The sequence below is a fragment of the Porites lutea genome, chromosome 11, assembly GCF_958299795.1.
Source record: "Porites lutea chromosome 11, jaPorLute2.1, whole genome shotgun sequence".
Classification (NCBI taxonomy): domain Eukaryota; kingdom Metazoa; phylum Cnidaria; class Anthozoa; order Scleractinia; family Poritidae; genus Porites; species Porites lutea.
Window position 1 is genome coordinate 3,612,323 of NC_133211.1, and position 21,387 is coordinate 3,633,709.

General features: G+C 37.6%; 1 protein-coding gene across 3 annotated transcripts in view; it reads right to left on the reverse strand.

Moving 5' to 3' along the window:
• The window catches only part of LOC140952097 (uncharacterized), a 32,683-nt gene extending 15,672 nt beyond the window's left edge, over positions 1–17,011 (reverse strand). The window contains exons 1-3 of one of the 3 annotated variants that reach the window (XM_073401516.1): positions 16,679–17,011; positions 16,346–16,441; positions 900–1,066 (exon numbers count right to left, since the gene is read on the reverse strand). In XM_073401516.1, coding sequence (XP_073257617.1) covers positions 900–1,066; positions 16,346–16,441; positions 16,679–16,841 — 426 coding nt within the window. In that variant the 5' untranslated portion in view covers positions 16,842–17,011. Of the gene's footprint in view, positions 1–899; positions 1,067–2,024; positions 2,292–9,059; positions 9,167–16,345; positions 16,442–16,678 lie in introns of those variants that run through there. The other 2 variants (XM_073401518.1, XM_073401517.1) reach the window with 2 other exon arrangements.
• Between the last annotated feature and the right edge of the window lie 4,376 nt (positions 17,012–21,387).

Sequence of the window (21,387 nt, forward strand, 5' to 3'; positions counted from 1 at the left end):
TGTGGGTAGCAACTATTCAAATTGTAAATATCTGTTTCTAAATAAAGTGTGTTGTTGTTGAAATTACACGGCAGATGATCTCCTATCTACTACGTTATGATCATTTTTCTCTGTCTTTGTTATTCTGAGCAGGAGTTAACCGGTAGATAGGTGGTTTAATTGTTATATTAGCATAAAAACACAATCATGGACATATTTTGGCGTTTTTTTAAATCATATATGCCTATCCCCTCCCCCCTCACAAACAAGGTTTACTTTGTATAGGGTGGGGGAGGAGGAACTGCGTGGAATTTATAAAGGTGGCTCTGCTTTAAGAAGGTCTCCTCCAAATTACAGGATATTACAAATTTTGCACATTTTTCCGTAGTGAGGATTTTGTCGTTGATTGTAGCGAGGCATTTGTTCACCACTAAACAAAAAACGCAACCCTACCAACGGAACCTAACACATTCCCCTAAAACCTGATGTTTACGCACATAAGCAAAGCAAGAGGTATCAATAAACAGTTGGTTCACTGTTGTTGAACTGGACGTAGTCTATAAACAGCGGTTTGCTATTTTAAGCTTTACACCTTAACAAGCTGAACAGGAAGACTGCACAGATGTGTGGTTAATCTCACACCAACAAAACAAATTTCATGTCTAATCTCCATATTGTAACGGAAAGAAATTATTTTTTGAAATTTGTCAACAATGCTGCTCGAGATGATCCTTTTCATTTTTGTCGCAAAAAGAGCTGTTTCGGATTTGTTTTTTCTTCGGGAGAATATTAAATATCCGGACTCACGCGCCAGTTCCCTATATACACTCCTCTGCAAATATATTGGGATGGGATTTCCTCAGTCATTCGAGCCACAGTTAGCATAAATTAAGTAACAAATATAACCCAGTAAGCTTTACCGTGTGAAGTCTTGTCTTTCTAACTCCTTTTCTCGTGGATTTACTCTCAAATGGATTTTCCAAATAAGGACAAAATGCTCCTATTGAACAATACACACACATCCAAGGCGCATCAAACTCAAGAGCGGTCGCGGGGATCGCTGGGTCGTGACAATGTTGATGATATCCTGAAAATAAAAGAGTAGAATTTACTGCAATTGAATTTGAGCCGCTATTATTTAAGGGGTAATTTACCGCCAACTACTTCACTAATCTGCCGGTGTTAGCAGTAATTTTAGTCTGTACAGGCGCCAAAAGCTCAAGATGAATAAGAAAATTAAATGGCCACAAAATTAATTCGCATCTAGTCGATAATACTCAATCATATATATCTTCAAAATTGTTAAATAAGCGTCGGACGAAAATGCAGTACCCACGAGGCTAAATCGTTCAAAACGCTGTACCACTGCACTTGACATCAACGGAGAAACAATCGCGGGCCACTTTACAGCGAAAAATGATAAAAAGAATGTAACATGAAAAATCCCCAACAAGTAGGGAACGTCGAAAGTATATTCTCACTTCCTAAAAGTTAACAGTGCTCTGCTAGCGATGCAAATTCGATCGTCAAGATTAGTGGTGACTAGTCGCTGTTAGTCGGTGCCATTTGTCCCACACAAGCACCTGCCCATAACAGACAGTCATCGTAAACACCTCACTGCCGCCATCTTGACTGAGCAAATTTTCAAATATAGGCGCATTCACGCTATACTTAAGTTACGCTCGCCATGAGGTGTTTACCTACCGTCAGCAAGAAACGGGAAAGAAGTCACTTATATATATCACATTTTATCTACGAACCACAGAAAAAAACAACGAAACGCCCTAACCCACGTGTGCGAAAAAAATATAATATTCGCGGATTTAGTGCGGGCTTGTTAAATATCATTTTCTCTGCAGCATTTTTGAGCGGGTGTTTTTGAAGATCTAGGGTATCGAACCGCGGTTTCGCTTGGAGAGTGTAAAAAATGGCGAGAAAAACGATAAAGAGCGACAAATTAATGCGAATGGAGAAAATGTTATCGACAACTCTTTTTGAAATAATTAAAAATACAGAACATCAGTCAACAACGAAGCTTGACTTACTCGATTTTCGAAGAGATGTACAGTTTTAAAATGGGTGAAAATGTCTTGCTTTCATTTCCCCAGCACGCGAAAAGAAACTGACTTGCTGTTTGTAGAAGACTTGCAAAGAAGGCGAAGCGCGCGTCTTGACTACGAGAACAAAACTCTAGCTACCACTGGACAGTACAGCAGCTGAAGAAACAGCAGACCAACTTTCGCTTGAACATAATTTCGTTCAATTAATGGCCATTTGCAGAACAATGGCCGAGTTCGATCTAAGTAAACAGCGGCAATTATTCGAAAAGTGAAGTGTTTACTAGAGGAACAGATAAAATAAGGGGAAAGAAAGCAGGCTGCTTATGAGCTGTCAAGGAAGCGAGGAATTCTTGGTAATAAGCTGGAAACACGTCAACACACACAACTGAACCAATCACCATCACCTGTGTTTGTATGTCTCTGTCAGGTGTATACTCACAGCTCACAGAACAACTGAAATACAGGAAATTGGTCGGGAAACTCGTTTCCGTTGTGTGGCAGTCGACGCTATACAAGTGCAAAATTTAATTCGACCTTTAGTGGTCTTACGGTTGATCTCCAGCGCGAGTAATTTGAAGGAGTTCGTTTTGTACTGAAAAGGGTTGATCAGCGATCAAACAAGGGCTCGAGTTGGTAGAGAAACTTTCAAAAGCTAATGTACTGTCCATCACGAACGGACAAACAAAACAAACTTAACGAAGTCTAACGAAAACTTATTTGGGAAAGATTTATCCCACTTAAAATAGTACATCAGTCACTCTTCGTCCACAAAAATCGTTCTGCTCTACCGGCCATTTTAGACAGCTTCCGTTCAAGTACGGATATCACTGTGATGACGGATAACCCTTAAACAAAAGCCAAAAAAAATGTAAATGTTGAAAACTAAATAACACAATAGTTGCCAAGAAATCCTACAATTTGCCCGACAAAAAAATCAAGTCATTGCAAGCGACGTTTGCAAACGCTAATAATTTTAAAAACTGTAGTTGCGCGCGAGCTCCGTATTCATAGCCGGAAGAGGACCTACTTTCGAGCCATATTGAAAGTAACTCTCGCACGGATTCACGGAACAAGAAACTCCATCATAGAATGCTAGCTGATTCAGGAAGGAATCCCACTGGGCTTTTGTTCATGGAGATCAGAGCGTCTCTTGACAAGGAAAGACTAGCGATAACTGGGACAATAGGAACACACTTCACAATGACACAGCTCAACATTGATTCAGCACCATCTGCCTTCACTTCTGTGCAACCTCTACGCTTTTGTTTGTTTTCCACAAAGAAGGAGCAAAATTGAAAAAGTCTTTTCCTTGATTAGGCACAAACAAAGTGAAGCCAGAGGGTCTGTTCACATAAAGTTCATACAACCGTTTCACCTGTTCTGCAAGTGCCATTTATTTCCGCCACTAAGAGAGCGCGCTGTCAACTGTTTTGACAAAGGTAATAAATATTTCCCTACACTGGCGACTAAGTCAACTTTACACCGAATGACAAGCGAGCAAAGACTCTTCCACTTTTAACGCACATTTTTAACTTTTAAAAAATTTAATTGCCCTATCTGAAAAAAATTGTACAGTATGGTCTTAATGGACGGTGAATCTGGGCGAAAAATAAGTTGGAATGAAATAAAAACGTGAAAAAATTAGATGATATTCATGACCGATCAAATGTCATCAGCAAATATTGAACCAGAAACGGGAAAAGTATATTTCGAGAGTCACAATATGACGACAACCGTAAAAGAAAACTTCTTTTCCTGTTCACTTGTCACAAGCAGTCGGAAAAGCGGAAGACCTGTAATCCGTTTTTCTAAACACCGCAAAAAGATATTGGAAAGAAGGAACCTTGGTATAAGAGTATATCAAGAGGCAGGCGATTAAACGAGTACAGTTACAATATAGTTAGAAGCATAAATTCCGCACCACTACGAAATCTAGCATTTCTTTCTACGTTACTTTTCTTGTTAAGGTTTACGCGCCGCGGCCCTTGACCAAAATAAAATACCATGAATCAACAGCGATCTAAAAGTATTGAAAACATGCATGGGAACATTTTAACAAATCGCTTGAGGTTCACTCCGTTCCTGAAAAGACACAATAACTGACTAAATTCAGTCGTTCCTCTTATAGCGAGGAGACCTGAAATATCATGCGCTATATTTTCACTCGACATGGTGCTTTCCGCTTAATTACTCCAGTTTGCCGGGCTTTCGAAAGTTTACAACCGACATAAAAAGTAACTAAAGTAACGAGAAAATCACGAAATAAGTTTGTGTTTAATAAAAACAAAAATACTACTACTACTAATAATAATAATAAATTATTATTAACATTAATATTAATAATAATAACTATAAATAGAATCATTAGTCTTAGCGATCTGACAAACAATTTACGTGCAAATTCCGTTCTTTATGAGGAAGGAAAACCTTAGAATCCGGAGTAAAAAGAGGAAAAACCTTAGAGCAGGGCCGAGAACCAACATATGGGCATCGCGACCGAGAATCAAACCCAAAACATTGACAGCGATGTCAGAAGCGGTGGGTGGTACAATGGCCTAACTCAGTATCACTGATTCGACTACGCCAACTCTGCTTACCAAATGGAAAAAGACGAAAACGTGACTCCAACATTTTACGAGGGTTTGAGCTTTTTGTTATACCAGTCACGTTCAATACTCACCACTTGTCAAGTCGTGAAATGAAGTGGGAACCACGTAAGAGCGTTACGAATTGTCAAACAATGTTATTACAGTTTGTAGGATCAGTTACAGAAGTATAGCGAGGACAAAGCCGACGATGTTTTGGTCGCGCTCTGATGGGCTGTCAAAAGTCGCGAAAGACGACACTTTGGCGAATAGCAAAGCATGAGTCATAGATCTGGAAACACGTGATATACAGAACCGACTCTAGAAAGGAAAATTCTCACAATGCTATCGAAAGAACAATCTTTACTTATGACTAGATAAAAAGTTCTGAGGTAGGACCATCCCTGGAGTCACGTGTCCCCTTATCTTAACCTTTACCAGATCGCGGTGCCGTCCAAACTATCTGAATGCCTGGAAAAGCCTGCCTAATCTACAACAGCAAAGAGACCTGAGTACCTTTAAGGTTCCTTTCTTCAGTCGCTCACAACGTTTCAAGCACGCAAGAGGATCCTTGATTATCTAGCAACACTGTTACGGAAAACAAACGTTTCCTTTGCCACAGACATATTTTGTGAAAGTAAGATGTTATTATAGTCGAATCAAGTCAAAACAACGAAAAGTCTGCTTCCGAAAAAAATTGAACTACGTTTCCGCGCCAATTGTATGGCCACGCCCTTTAGTTCCACGAGAAATTGTATTTGCCTGGTGTTTCCTCAGACGTTCTTACTAGCCTTTCAACAATAAGGGGAGTATCTGCTACATATTCTCAAAGGCCGATTAGCGGTGCTAATCCAGGATTAAAATTTTGTTCTACTTTTTGTATTTAACTTCCCATACATTGCTTACGGTAACATTTTGTGATATCATTACTGTATCTCAGAGTAAAGGCTCAACAATGCTTTGTAAGCTTAAGTTTCATGTTCTTGGACGAGAAAACCTTGCTTAAAATTTGGCTTAATACTGGGTTAAACTGTACCGAGAGTACTGAAGTCAAAGACAGTCAAACTACTCCAAATGAGCTACCCTTTGGATGGAAAACAGAGAAGCAAAGGTGTCGGAGAACACCATGAAATATGCGCCACTTCGTTTTGAACTCAAGAGGCAGTTTCCAAGCTATGAAGTGACTCAGTATAATATCATTGTTTATGTATTGGGAGGTTCATCTATGAACAAGGCTAAGAGTATAAAGGCACTGATGGGAGAAAGGCCAGGAAGTAAGACACTAAGAAAATGCAGAAAAGTGTTTTCTCACATTCTTTCAGCATTGCAAGATCGTTTAAAATCCTTACATAGCTTTAAACCATTTTTTAGGGGACTTGAAATTTATAATTATCTTATTTTTTAGCAATTTTTAGGGACTTTTTTAACAAATGGCAAAAAAAAATTGAATTTTTTCTTAACATTTTCAATGTATTGTAGGCAGGTTTTAACGTACACGTTAGGGGTCATACATAATGTCTAGATTTTAAGAGTTTTCCAGATTTTAGATATAGCCCACAGGTTATGCAATGCACCCGGTGTGGCTATTTTTTCACTTTAGGGCATTCAGAAGTGTTTACTGCCATAGTAATAAAAAATTAAGGTGAAAAAAATTTATTAAAATCTTATAAAAACTACACACAAAACTTCAGTAAAATATTCAGTCCATATCAATACAAATTTGCGGCAAAACCACTTCACAATTCAAAATTCCAAGAAATCACATAAAGTTATAAGTTAATCTTTCACTTCTTACTTCCTGTTATGCTGATTTTGTGAGGGAATCTTCTGGTAACTGATGTGACTGAGATTCGATTTGTTCAACAAGGGGCTCTGTTACTTTGACTGACGAAGCGTATTTTAAGGGACGGGTTTCCCAGGCCCAGGCCACCCAACCGAACTGGCAGAGCTAGAATATTCCTATCCAGCTGACTACACTTGCGCTCAGTAATCGCAGGAATGAGCATATGAGATATTGCATTCTCTAATGGCTCTAATAGAATGTCAGGCAAAGTTCTTAAAAAGTACTGCCATAGTAATAATAATGGAAACTTTGTTTGTGTTTTTGAATGTACAATTGTTAATCTCGCTACGTATAGGTAATTTACAATCGGCTGCTTGAGATTGAATTATTCGACAAAAAAAAATCAAAATTGCATTAAGTTTGGGCTATCCCGATTCCTACGTCTACAATAAAAGATGTAATATGTTGCTCTAATAGCTACATTTATCATATTTTTGATTATATAATGTTGCTGCTTTTTGTCGATGCCAAATAAAAATACCAATCATAATTATTATTATAATAATAATAATAATTCCCCTTTTACCCTTGGTAGTATTTGTGTGCACAAAGGCTAGAGGGGCAGGGGAAAATGAGTGAAAACAATTAGCCGGAGGCAGACCAATTGGACTAGGGGGCCTCTACATTGCGTGCAGTTTGCAAGTCCAAAGCCCTAACCGCTCCGCCACGCTACATCCGCCAGAGCTTTTCCTCCAAGGCTTTTCAACGCGTATTTCGACAAAACTTTGATTTTCACACGATTATTTGCGTTGCACAGTTTCTTGTAAATTTTGTAACATAGTACACCATCCAGTCCTCCTTACAAATACTGACATGTGTTTAAACCTTCACTAGCAGTGCGCCGCCACACTACCTCACCCACTAACGACAGTTTCCACGAAACAAACTCTACCAGGCAGAATTCCTTCGAAAGCATGGGCAGTTAAAAAGTATACAACCAAAACATTCTACCTCACAGACCTAACAAATTAATGCTGTTTACCTTAATTCCTCTTGGTACATATCCTATACACTACTCTACAAATCATACAAATCAATTCGTGGCAATTGATTGGTAATTGTTAAAATTTGTAAGTGGTTGGTTGAGGTTGAGAATAAAAAAAGAATAGAATGCTACTAAGGTGTCTGAAGACTGACCTTAGTTCGTGACGGCTTAAAAATTCTCCATTTAATTTGAAACAAAAAATACACTTCACCTCTGAGCACACAAAGGGGTTAATGTCTCCTGGTGATAAATGAAAGTCTCTGTTCTTAGCAACGTTGCTTGGTAACGAAACAGGGTCACATGGAATGCAGTTTGCCTTCGACAGTTTTACATCAATTTTAACTGTTAAATAGAATTTCGTCTTTTCTAGGTCCCACTCAGATACTACTAAAGATTTATAAAGTTACATTTTACCTTATATTTTAGATTATAGTTGCAAAATATGGGCATCTGGCACTAAGAAAAACTCAGATTTTTATAGAAAGGTTACAAAATAAAGCTATGAGAAGGGCAAACCTTTTTGGCCTGCACACAAACGATTGGAGACAAACTAGAACTTATAACGTTACCCAGTAGGCCAAGATATATTTGCCTACAGCTGGTGTTTAGAATCATTAACAACTAGCGCTGTACAACGCAAATGTTTAGAGTTAGAGTGTTAGCAATCTAAGAGATGCACGCGAGAAATTCATTTCCCTTGAGTAAAATCTGCTATAGGCCAGTCTTCATTCATATTCACAGCATGAATAGAGACACAACTTACCTAAAGAACTACCGGCACGGGAATTTCATGTAAATTTAAGAACTTCAAGTCAAAACCATCATTGCGTGCGATGTTGCACGGCTTGCATAGTTTATAGTTGTGCATACTCTTCTCCTATTCGTTATCTTCGTACATTTGTAACTTTGATAGATTTTAATTACTTCACTTAGATTTATAGCAGGTGCTGATTATTTTTAAATTTACCTGATCTATGTTTTTTTTACAGTTTGAGGAAAGTATTTATTATTGATTATCAATATTCTCAAGATAAGCATTTACTGTAAACGTCGACAATTATTCAGCAATATCAGACTTAAGACATTAAGATAAAGCTAAGATATACCTACATATCCAAAAAGCAACAACTTTTCAATTGGCCTCGTATTTCATGAGCGGGTAACATTCAGTTCGCTTGCACGTATGGCCGCGACACAGTGGGTATACAACGTGATAAGACAAGTTATAATGATATCTACCAGTTTTCGTACGCCACATAATGTCGGAGATTTTGTACAAATAGCACCGGGTCAGCTGTCATATTGTTTCTAGAGCTGAATGCTTAAGCTCATGGCTGGCAAGGGTTGCGGGAGATAATTGCCTTACGTAGAGTAGACTCAGCACGGATTTCATCGGCAGCTGCAGGGATGGAGTTTTCTCCCATCTTACGACTTACTATTGACCTACTAACTCTTCTGAACTACACAAACTGTAAATATTCACGCAAATACACGCACAACACTAAAAGAGCATAATGACGACTTGAATAATTTTCAAGAAAGGCGTAAAGGCTACAAAATAATGGTCTAAATCAGCCAATCTAATAAAGGCCTAAAAACCAGCCTACCTTTGAGGCATCCACCGTGCTCTCTGGGCGCTTTTTAAATCAGCTAAGCCCCGCGATATCTCAGCAACTTAAAACAATGATCGAAAGCAGCCACAACAGTGTGCTTGTGTGTGAGAACTAATGTATAATTATAACACGGGACGGATTTCCATGCCAACCAGACCGCTTCGAAAGAACTTTAATTTTCCTCAATATGTGTGCACGCATACTGCTGCCGTTATTTGGTAAAAAAGGGCTTTTGTTTCAAGCGACAGTGATCACATAACAAGAAGACGAATTGTATCAATGCTTTGTCAGGGTGGTCTTTTGTGCAGGTACACAGGGCGGTTTTGAATGGAAAACAAGTTCGCTTGTTATTCGAAGTACAATAATTCACCCGAAAATGAGTCGTAGAATAACAGTCAGAGATCAAAAACCGGTTTGTGCGCAAAAATCGTTACGGGAGCGTGGGAAAGCAAAGGAAAATAGTTAAACCCAAGCAATCATTGTATTTATAACCTTAAGCCTTAGTAGGGAAGATGATGGCCCCCAAAATCTTGAAAATAAAGAGTGAAAAATTCGCATGTAAATAGCCAACTGTTGTGTTGAGATCCCGCTAAAATTTTGTTCCCCGAGTTCCGTGTTCAGCTTGCTGTACACCTATGTTAAACATCTTAAAAGCTTCACTCATTTTTTAAGACACTTCATTGAGCGTCTGATTATCAAAAGCACGTCCCCATTCTCACTTGCTTTAACGGTGGTTTAAACGTTCTAGGCTATTTATCTCTGAAAAATGAATACTGGCCCAAGACAATGATCGGCTGTTAATATCTGCCATACTCAGTAGTCCATATTACACAACAGTAACATGCCTGAGGGTTATTATACTCATTGGCAAACCTCCAGTCGGTATCTCTTTTGCTTTAATACCTTCCTTAATTCATTACAGTATTTTCCTCCGGCACATCTATCAGTCGCAGGAAATGGACTTTTAAATTTCCAATATTGTTGTAAAATTAAATAGACAACAATTTTCTTTCGTCTTTTAATCTCTTATAGAACATATAGAAATGACAAAAGAATGTTTAAAATTTTTTCGGGGAAACCTCGAGACAAAGCGAGTGGTTTCTCTGCTAAGTTTTGAACATTTTGACGTCATTTTTTATGAAGAATATAAACAATAAAAATTGTCTTTTTGAACACATTTAAACAGTTTTAATAGTCTGTTAGACCGTTTCCACGGACCGAGAGGTGAGCATGCGATCAATGACTGACCTTCTAAAAATAAATTGAGTAACAATTCAACTTGGCATCTGCCTAAACTTAGTTACGATGTTCAGTTGTGACTATATCACGTGGGTTTTAATCCCTCTGCTATTAGACTAACTACACCAGCCTGCCCGAATCCCGGAGAATATAAAGTGTGTAGCCGGCGGTTTTTTCGGTGTGATTTTCGTTTTTGGTTAGAATTTATAAGGACGTTCGCAAGGTCAAAGGAGAAAACGATGGGCTTTGTTTAGCGCGGCCGTATCGCTTACCGTACGAAACACAAAACAAAAACCACATACAATAAAAACCGCCAACTACGCAGGCTGTATAGTGTACGGCTCCTCTTGAGCATACGACACGCGCGCGCATCACTACCATGAAACAGCAAACGGCGAGTTTAAATAGCGCGGAAAAAATTTACAAGTATCTGAAAAATACACAACCAGCTAAAAACGCTAAGTAGCCAGCGAAGAAAGCTTTGTTGCTGTAAGTAGGCGTCAGGAAGGAGAATTTATGTGTTCAAAGACTGGCACTTTCTAATACTACTGAAACGAGCGTGTCTCGTTTGCGTGGCAGGGCGCGATTTCTTCCCAAGAAGGAAGTTAGGTGTTTACATCAAACGCTTTACTATTCCTCTTGGAACACTTTGTTATCCTCAGATTTGTGGCCTACAAAGGTTGCCGCTTAGACGTAGAAATGTTCATTACGAATGCTACGCAAAAAAAGGGAATATTTACCAGAACAAGGTTTGCACAGTTGGTAAACACTCACAGTAGAAAGGGCAGCTGTACACATAAATAGCCCTGAACTACTGAAAAACCCATGTTCTAGCTAATTTACGAATTTGACAAACCCATACAGCAGTTGACTTTTATCCTGCCCCCGCTTCTTTAAAAAAAAGGCCGGCACTGCTCAATTCTACAAAGCGCGAACGCTTTGGTTGATGTTTTGAGTAAAGGGTGACGCTTTCAAAATTTAATGTTAGTCTGACTGCCGCACCTATCTCGGCCGGTGACACCAAATGGAACATGTTGCTGTGTATTAACCTTGAACTCAAATCCAATGCGACGACTCACGAGCGTGATTATGTCAGAAAAACAGTTAGCAATAGGTTGCTTGATTTTCTTAATGCTCTTTATGACAGAACATCGAATAAAACAAAATAAACGAAGAAAGTGAAATTAGAATTCAGTTTCATCATCATCATCATCGCTACTTACAGTCTTGCAGAAGGGTTTTACTGGTCCAAGTCATTTCAATGATAATTGCATCTGAATTTAACAGAGCTGGTATCGAACCATTTTGAAGCTGATAGCTTCAATACTGATTTTAAATTAAACACGGTACATGGCTGCCTGGCCAAATATAAAGTGGAAGATGTAGTTACAATCAAAGGCCTTTAAAAGCTATCAATTATCCAGCTAGGTTAGAAGTCATGAATGCATACATATAGATACTCATAGTAGACTGAAAGATTGTAGAGTCCATTATGTGATGTTATCAAACATTTCTACCTCAGACATAAGGACAGAAAAGCAATGCATGGGGTGGCAATTTTCTAAAGTTATAATCTACATCATGAGAAACAACACAGGAGAATGGTGATCTACTAAATGCAGCAGAAGGTCAGGATCTTAAGATAATTATAAAGAGGGGCCTTTCTCTCTAACTGAAACAACATATCTCGGCACCTATGCCTTGTAAGCCTTGGTTTTTATTGGTCACAAAGTTAGGGTGCCCGTACCTCTCCCATAGATCTACCAGTGGGTTGAAACAATGCATTATCATCCTATCCCAGGACACCAATGCTCCAGTTGGAGTCGTTCAATGAGCAAAGGACAGTCAGTGCAGTATGAAGACACCTATGTGAAGACACCCATCCCTATATTCTTTTGCATCAGTACCTGATACATTATAGGTGAACACAGGAATGGGGGTGGGACTAACGTATATGAACATATGCATGGCTTACATGGCTCTATGTAAGAAAAGACAGTTTCAGCCTTGCCCGTCCATAAGCTTTTTTAAGGTTCACATATTCCTAGTACAATAACATGAAATTACCATCCATATTTTTAATACCACTTTAGATATGGTCAGCACAATACAGACAAATGGCAGTATGTAAAACAAAGTTAAAGAGGCGATATTGTGTACTGTGGAGAATTTAGATGCTGATAATGAAATGTTCATGATCTCAGGCAGTTAAATTAACTCCAATTCAAAATTGCCTTTTTACACAGAATTTCTGACTTAAAGTTTACCCAAATGAATTATCCAAATAACACTTTCCTCTGAAAAATAATGCACAAATGGGTGTACTCCTGTTCTACAGTAATATCCGTATATTGTAGATGAAAACTGCAAGTCATTTCTCATAACAAAGAAAAATGTACACCTTTTTGATAACCAATGGCCACTAAAGACATTTGCAATATAGGTAATTATTACGATCTGGACAATATTAGTGTTTATATATATATGGCGTTGCAAGAAATCCTCTGTTTTTAAATCAATATAATCAATACTAACTCTCAGTTGAGTTTTATTAAATATTTGAAATGGCTGAGCTTTTAAGGATTGCAGAAACTACCCATCAAATACATAAAATCTTATTAACAATAAGGTCAGCCACAAACATAATAGTACTCAGTAATTATTATTTGGTCAGATTTTAATGGCAATGCTAAAATTAAACTGATAACTATTATTTAGCAATGAGAAAGGTTAAAATACACAGTGTTTTTACTGGGGGGGGGAGGTGGTCCAGCAAGTCTAATGGTGTTCTATCAGGAAATGTACAAAAAATGTAAGTAACTTTTTACACTGAGAATTAATATGAAATCTGCAACCTCCTCCCCCACCACCACCCGCCCACCCGCCCCTGAATTCTCGAAAAAAAGGTTACCTGACAATAAATAATTATTATTACAAGCGTAAGCATAAATTTGACAATAAAAAATTAGAGTGAAGATCGTGTCCTATACTAGTGCGTCCCCTGAAAAAATTTAGAGATCCTAAGCATCTTAATAGAAACTTTTATCATAAGAATAAGAGCCTAGAAACAGCCTATTAAGAGAGGGGAACGGAAAAAAGAAAAAGGACAAAAATGATAAGAAGAACAGGTTACAGAGTAAAGGCAAGCTTTTGGTGATACACTATACAGACCTGAGTTCACCTTGTTAGTAAGAGAGACAAAGTGTCTAGCAGACATAATAACAATGCAAAGAAAATTAGAAACACTTAAAACTCCATATGCTCATTGCTCCAAGACAAGTGAGTAGTTCAAGCCTTTGAAGGATTTTGTAGTCTCTTTTTTCCATCTTTTGGTATCACTCATTTTAATGAAGCACTTTACAACAGCATTGCTCACAAGTAAGCCAGAATAAATAGGCAAGCCTCATTCCTATTTCCCATAATAAAAATGTTGATGTATTTATATATTAAGGCTGGCTGGGCCAGTTGCTGAGATCTAAGTTTTTGTACCTGAAATGATGATCAAAAATCATACGGATTCAAAATTTCTAGGTCAACCTACATGTAATATTATTACCAAGAGAAAAATTCTTACAACTTCATTCAGCTTAAAATTACTATTTTTATTCATCGCCGTTGTTTCATTATTTTCCTGTCTTGAATAAGGCAGCAATTTAGTTCCTTTCTAATTCAATTTAATTTTCACTTTATAAATTTATAATGTGAAGCACCTGATAGCTTTTGGATAGGGAACTAAAGAATGTTTAAATATATTATTTATTATCACTAACACACCAGTATTACTGATCTTCACCCAGGTTTTCTTGATGGGATGTTGATCAGCTAACAATCAGTTTTCTAAGGTCTGCAGCAACTCTCTTATTTCAAATTGTTATTCTTATTCTTATCATTATTATTATTGTAGCTATTATTCTTAAAATTATTATATCCCTTGAGTAATTCTGGGCTGGAATTTCTATAAGAATGAAGTACAAAATTCATTCCCCCAACCAACCCAACCTTAGTTACCTCCAGTCATATGGTTTTATTAAAATTTCTCTGGCTAGCACATATAAGTGCTTACTTTACTGCACAAAGTCTATAATTCAATTTTTCCAGTATCTTTAACACATCAAACTCAATTTTATCAGCTTCCTTACTCAGTTGGCACATCTTAAATAATATATTCAATATTACTTGAATGAACTCTTACGTATTTTAAATGACTTTGAATACAATTTAGTACAGATAATGATGCTTTATAACCAAGGTAAGTGAACATCAAAACATTAAAGATCATTAAAAGCACAATCACTATCACAACCAAAACGTGAGTTGTGTATTATTAGAATGAGTTGACTTTAAAAAAGGTTATTCAAAAGCACCAAACTTAATTTAAAAAATAGCTGCTTTTATTTTGGCCTGTTTGTTAGACAAACCTCTACTACAGTTTGTACAGTTATCATGGCACAGTAGCTAGTCTCCAGTTAACCATAATAAATGCTTACAGACACAGCAGGTGTTAGTAAAGACTTTGATCGGGCCAGTCATATCATATTAACTCTAAAACTGGGTGGGTGAAACATAATAAATGTGAAATGGTTAAAATGCTACTGTCTATGAGAAGAAGCACTAAAATCTCTTGGAGAAAACTAATTTCTCTGTTCAAAAATCACTATGACTACAAATTAAATAACTAAGACGTTTGAAACACAAGGTAATAACTCAACGCAGTCGGCATTCAGAAATACCAAGCTTTCCCTACTGTTTTTTATGCTCAATTGAGAAACTAATCAACTTATCACTAGGACTTTGGAATACAATTGTTAAAAATAGACCTGATGCGACTAACACGAAATCATAAAATGCTGTGAAGGGTGCCATATCAAAAAATAAGAGTTTACCAAAAAAAAAATAGATAAAGCGTAAAAATGTACGTGAGCTCCAATTATGCTTGCGTCAAAGCGAGAAGAAGTTGAATTCTGATAATGGATCGAACGTTCGATCAAGGAGACAAAATGAACATTGTTCAAGTTTATATCATCTTGCGCGCGAGGGCTGTCACCTGACATTGACAGAAAAAGAATAATTAACGAAAACGTAAAAATGCCTTGCAACTGCAAAGTATTTCAGACATTGTTAACACTGTACACCTGAAAACGATTTCCGTAACGTGTAAGCGATAAGCCTCTTCTGGAAACAATAATGAATTCCACGGTTACATTAAAGTTCAGTACTGCAGCAGCCACTGATGAAACGCACAACCAACTTATGAAACACTATAGTAGCCACGATAATACAAAATGAATGAGCTTAAACTTTGCGCGTCTTTAAATTGGTTTGTCTCGAGGCAACCATTTCCGAGGCTGAGCTGAATTCTGCACTGATCACGGACACTTGCCTTGGATACCATTGTCATCTCATCGCGCTCTTTTGAACAAGTCTGACTCGAGCAAATTGAAAATCTACGTCAATATTCTTATTTTTTTTGGAATCAATACAATCACATAAATAAAAGAGGACCTGTATCAGTTTTATCTCATATCTGCTATTTTAATTTTATCATAACATCGGTTCACCAGTTTACTGGAATTTTAGTCTGACTAGCACATGACAAGCAAGTTTTTTTTTGGTAATATCTCACCAGACAACAGAAGACTTCCTCGAAAACATGAAATGTGAAGTCATTACCGCGAAATAAAAATCGTTTACAAACTGTTTAGGCTGAATAATTTACTCCTTCAGTTGAATCTGTTTAGCTGAAATCGTTTTAAGCAAAGAAAAACTAAAAGTTTAGATGTTCAGTTTTACGCAGTTATTGTTTAAATGATTCCACGTTGCAAGCAAACCCGTCTTGTTACTAATTTCACAACAACAGCGCCACTGAAGAGCAGGTGGATTCTCCGCGATCTTTAATGGAAGACCTTTCTTTACATCACATATTAAAACACATATAGGCAAGAAAGCGATTACAGTGTTACGAAAGCTTCGAGTTCCTTCCGTCTCAGCGATGCGCTAACAGAAAGTGGAAACTACAAAACAGACGCGGAAGAATTACTTACCAATTCCACACTTGTCACATAGCACGATTTCGTTTGGCTTCAGCGAAGTGCCGTCCTTGCAAATAATACACACAATTTCTGCTGTCGTTTCTGTCACTACGAGGGAACAGAAAGCAACGTTAACCGACACAAAGAAATCCAATTACAATGCTCCTACAATATTACGTAAAGGAAGTTTTACCGAGGCAAAATAAAAACGCGCTAATTGCTTCCCATATCAAGAGGAGAGTGAAAATGCGATCCGTGTGTCATACATGAAGAAGCCTGATCGCCGATTTTTCGATTTTTTCGTGAGGGAATAGAAAAATTAGAGCACAAAAATTAAGGACAAACCACTGTGAATCTTTGAGAATGGACATTCCTCAACAGAGTCGTCGTCAAAGATTAAAATACATTTCCCAGTGACCCGGTCAATTTTCTGAATTTTCGCGTAGAAGAGTTTGTCTTCCCATTCAGCCAGCACAACGTCTCCGAGCGCGAAGTTAAATTCGTCCATTCCGGAAGGCTCTTTCAGAGCGATTTCGCCTTCATCGCGTTCATTCCACTGTCGCCCTTGTGCCACATTAGACGATGAAATTATGTGGTCGGATTAACCAGAGTAAAACACGGGACATTCGACGACAACACACCGTCCGTCCGTACAACCAGCCATTGCATTTGTGATTTAAGCCTCGACCTGGTGTTACGTCATGACGTTCAAAAGCAATCCGCGTTTTGCAAGATGCGGAGTTTTCCCTGGCGATTGTTTTCGCGTAGAGCCCTTTTCCGTAGCTGGAAAAGTTCCAGTAACTGGCTTTTAGTTCGATTTTTGCAAACTTACCTGCATTCGGAGAGCAACGACATCACTGAATGACTAATTTCGTTGCCGAACCTTGGTTTCCGCTGACACAGTTCAATTAATTATGAAGAATTTCCCGCTATCAACTTTTGTTTTACATTTATATCGGCTCTATTGTTATGTTAAATAAGGCCTGCACCTGTAACGACAACCACTAAATTTGTATAAAAGCTTTGCCTTTTGGCTAACTTATCGTATCTTTGCTAGATTTGCACACCCCTGTTTTCACTGCGAGGTCGAAGACAGCTGAGTTCACAAAACGATCGATTTTTTGTCAAAATTAGCTTTTACTGTTTGATCTTCTATATTGGTTAGGTAAAATGAAATGCAGTGCAGTAATATTGCAAGAAAAAGAGGCAATTTTTCAGTTCCTTGTTTTCAGCATCTCTCTTCCTAAGTCTCTCATAAATCACTTTCAATTTCCTCTCTTGTCAGTAGAGCGCTTTTAAATTTGGACAGGCATTATAGGCCATCAATTTGACTCGATCGAGTTCAGCAGACATCTGCTCAATTGTTTACGAGTTGTTTGGGAAAATGCCTCCTTTTCTCACACGTGCCGCCAATAGGATAAGAAAAGCCTTCCGGAGTAGATAATTTCGATATCTGTTCGGCTCTTTCGCGTTTGACAAACATCGTTGTTGTAATCTTAACAACAACGTCATTAGTGCAGTAGGCCAGAATTTACAATAAAAAAGCGCTGTTTGTCTGAAGAAAGGCTCACGCGCAATGCATACACATAAAAACCAACAGCCCGACCCACCTATAAAAGCGTGCTTTTTAACATTTACGCAATAATTTGCCAAGACGAAACTTATTTGTTTTAAGCTGGACATATCCGCCCCAAAGCACTTTATTCGGGTCGCCCGTGATGTCCTTTCATAAAGTTATTGATGAAGTATTTATTTTCCAAACTGACAGGTGCAGATTCCCATAAAAACCTTTCCAATTTGAGCAGCTGCTTACTGCAGAATTGTCACATGACACTGCTACGCCGCGGACAATTTATTTCATCAGCACAGCAGAAATAAAACGTTTAACTTCGCTCAAACAGTTATAACAGACTCCTGCACCAGTGCAGTTCGTGCAATTTAAGGGCGCCACGCGAAAGCAAAAAGTTTTTTTTCCAATTAAGTCTACGAGAGAAGATAAAAATACAGCGTTATTAACGTTGCGAAGAATAGATAGATTAAATATTACATATAATTACTTGAGACTTTTCAAAACAAAAATACGTTCACCGTGTATTAAAAGCAGCTGGTTCAATTCTCCGAAGACAGGATATCCGGACCAATTTCGGTTTTCGTATATAAGTAGAAAGCACAATAAAAGCGGTAAATTATTGTCAACTCAACAACACCAATCTTTTGATCTTTTTAAAAGTTTCCTTCACTGTTTTCGGTAAAATTTAAAATTAATTTTCAGATTGGGGGTGCTTAAATATTTTCAGCTGCAGAATTTTTTTCTTGAGCTTAGTGAGACTTTTTTGGAGGTTTTGAGAGCGTGCCAACTATAAAAAGATAATTTTCAAAAAAAGGCCACTTAGTTTTTTTGCCGTGGGGCCACAGTAATTAGACTTCGAATGTAATTTCTCAGAACAAAACTAGATTACTGGCAACATCCTGTATTTTAATAATAACTTTTCCTCTTTAAGAAGTGAGCGGAAATTGAGCTAGTCTTGGTGATATGTATTTGGCTTTTCTTATTCAACTTAAAGGAAAATATGGATCAAAGTAAAGCTTCATCTACGTCAATACACGGAAAAGGGAAATTGCTGATAAAAACTACTCCTACTCATAGAAGTTTTTTCTCTTCCGATGTCCTGGTGAAATCATTTTTTTAAAAAAGAAATCAAATATTAAAAACAGTGGGTAGGGACATTTTATATGGACTTGTCGCTGTTATATAAATAACTCGAAATATAAGAGTGAAATAATCACAAAATGTAGATAAAATTTTAAAAAATGGTGGGGTATACAGTACTGTAATTAAACAATTCGATTGCAAGACAAAAGGCGAAACAGTATTACACGTGCTGTAATTTTAGAACAAGCAGACATTGTAAAGCTTTCCCACTACGAAAAAACTCCTTGTGAAAACACAAGCAGCTCGCCGCTAATTCGAAACCAAAGGAAAGCAACTAAGAAGAAATCTGCTCAAACACATTAAGCACAAGATGTCCACACAGCTTGGGATTTTCTGTCTACAAAATCAAGAAATTGGTGCAAATTTGAACGGGCCATTATGCTGGTTGAGCGCCTGGGACAAACAGTAGAAGCAAAGTTGACATTTCAGCTTGGCCTCTTTGAGCCTTTTCTTCAAAGTTGCAATTCTTTAACGAAATTACACAATACACGATTCACTGACGATGTAACTGTCGATCAAGTTCTTTGTGCAGCTGTTGGGCCTGATAAAAACAGTTTGCTCAGCCCGCGAAGAAAATATAATTTACAAGATAACGCCAAACTATTGTCTTGTTTCGGTCACCTTTTCCAATTGTTAATTCAGTATTCAACGGCTTATACTTATTGTTCACTGTTCAACTATAAACACGAGAAAATGCGCAGTTATTTCGCCTAGTTCAGTTTTGAACGCCAAGACGCTGTGGTAAAAAATAAACTTTTGAGGATCGGTAGAGGACATAAAAATAAGATGTGAACGTACGTTAATAGCATGAAAGAAGTATATAGAAGTGTTACCAAAATAAAAAAATGCGTGGGATTCGAAAAGATATTTTTCATTTCCATTTCCAGAGAAAAATAAAAATCTTAGTTCAGCCTGAGATATATATTATCTGAAATTTTGTATATTAATCTTAACTGACGATCTTATCTCTAAAAGTAATTTCCATTTTTTGAATTCGATTTGATGATTTTCCATCGAAATAAAACGAATCGAGCCCACACTGCCAGACTAGAAAAATCCTATCGACAAAAGTAATTACTGCGATATTTATTTCTCATATTTTACTTCTGGGGGCAATATCCGGCGGCTATTTGCGTTGATAAGGGCATATATTTCCAAGTCTACACTCTAAGGGTGTCATTTGTATAATTTTTACGTCTTTAGAGTACATATAGGTTTAGTAAACAGTTTTCCCATCTTGTGATTCAGTTTTAACACCTTTTTTCGTATTCGGTTTATAATTATTCTAACCTAAATGTACATCGTTTGTTGGGAGAAGCGCGCGACAGATTTTGGCTTTTTTCCGCCGGTTATATTGAATATTGCTTGTTTTTAAGGAGGTCATTTGACCCCTCAAGTTGCAAATTTTTCATCGACTTGGACACTTATCAATTTCTATACTTAGCGGTGAGGATACTGAGAACTAGTCCGCTTTCAGCTGCTCTATACTAGCGCAACGAACATAGACTCGGCTTTAGACTTGCGATTAAAATGCGCGCACTGACGTATTCGCTTTAAATATTTATGGTGGTTCAACGAGGATATCCATGAAGATTCAAAATGTTATCCAGTTCAGTTTAATCAGCGGTCTGTCTGAGGCCTCTTGTATGAAAACGAAAATTTTCACTGAAGGCCCAACCGATATTTTAGCCGTGTAAAATGAGTTGACTTATGATCATCATTTACAGGCGCGCAGGTGCTTAACCCCCTTCTCGGCTCTACAAAAAATGCATGAGAAAAAAAAACAATGAAAGCTAATTTTAATGTGAAATAGATATTTGTAGGTAAAGTGGATCTGCGGATGCTTGCCGACAAAACAGTTTAAGCGAATAAAGTGCAAAATGTTTGCAATTTTCGATAAATTTCCATTGCCACGTCGCTTATTGTAGCAAATGTTAATGGGGAGCTCTCATATGTGAGCATGAGGGTCATAACGTAGGTTTCCTTCGGGCAAAAAGCGGTTTGAAACACGTATTCGCAATGTTGCCCTGATTAAAACAGAAAAAAGTGAGCCAGAATAAAAATTATCTTCTAAAGAAAACGTAAGAAAAGTTATGCGTTCGTTTGCTCAGCTGCACCCGGCATTCTCACTGGTTCTTTGCCCAGGCGAGGAAACATCCACATCTTCCTGGAAATTTCTTTAGGCATAGGATAATAAATATTCCACAAAATTTTTAGGGTCACGTCAAAATTATGCGACATCCATGTTATGCAGATGACATAAAGGTGGTGATTAAAAATTTTTTCGACAGAACAGGCATTAGCTTAATTTGACGTCAGTTGAGATGAGTACAAAGGTCAT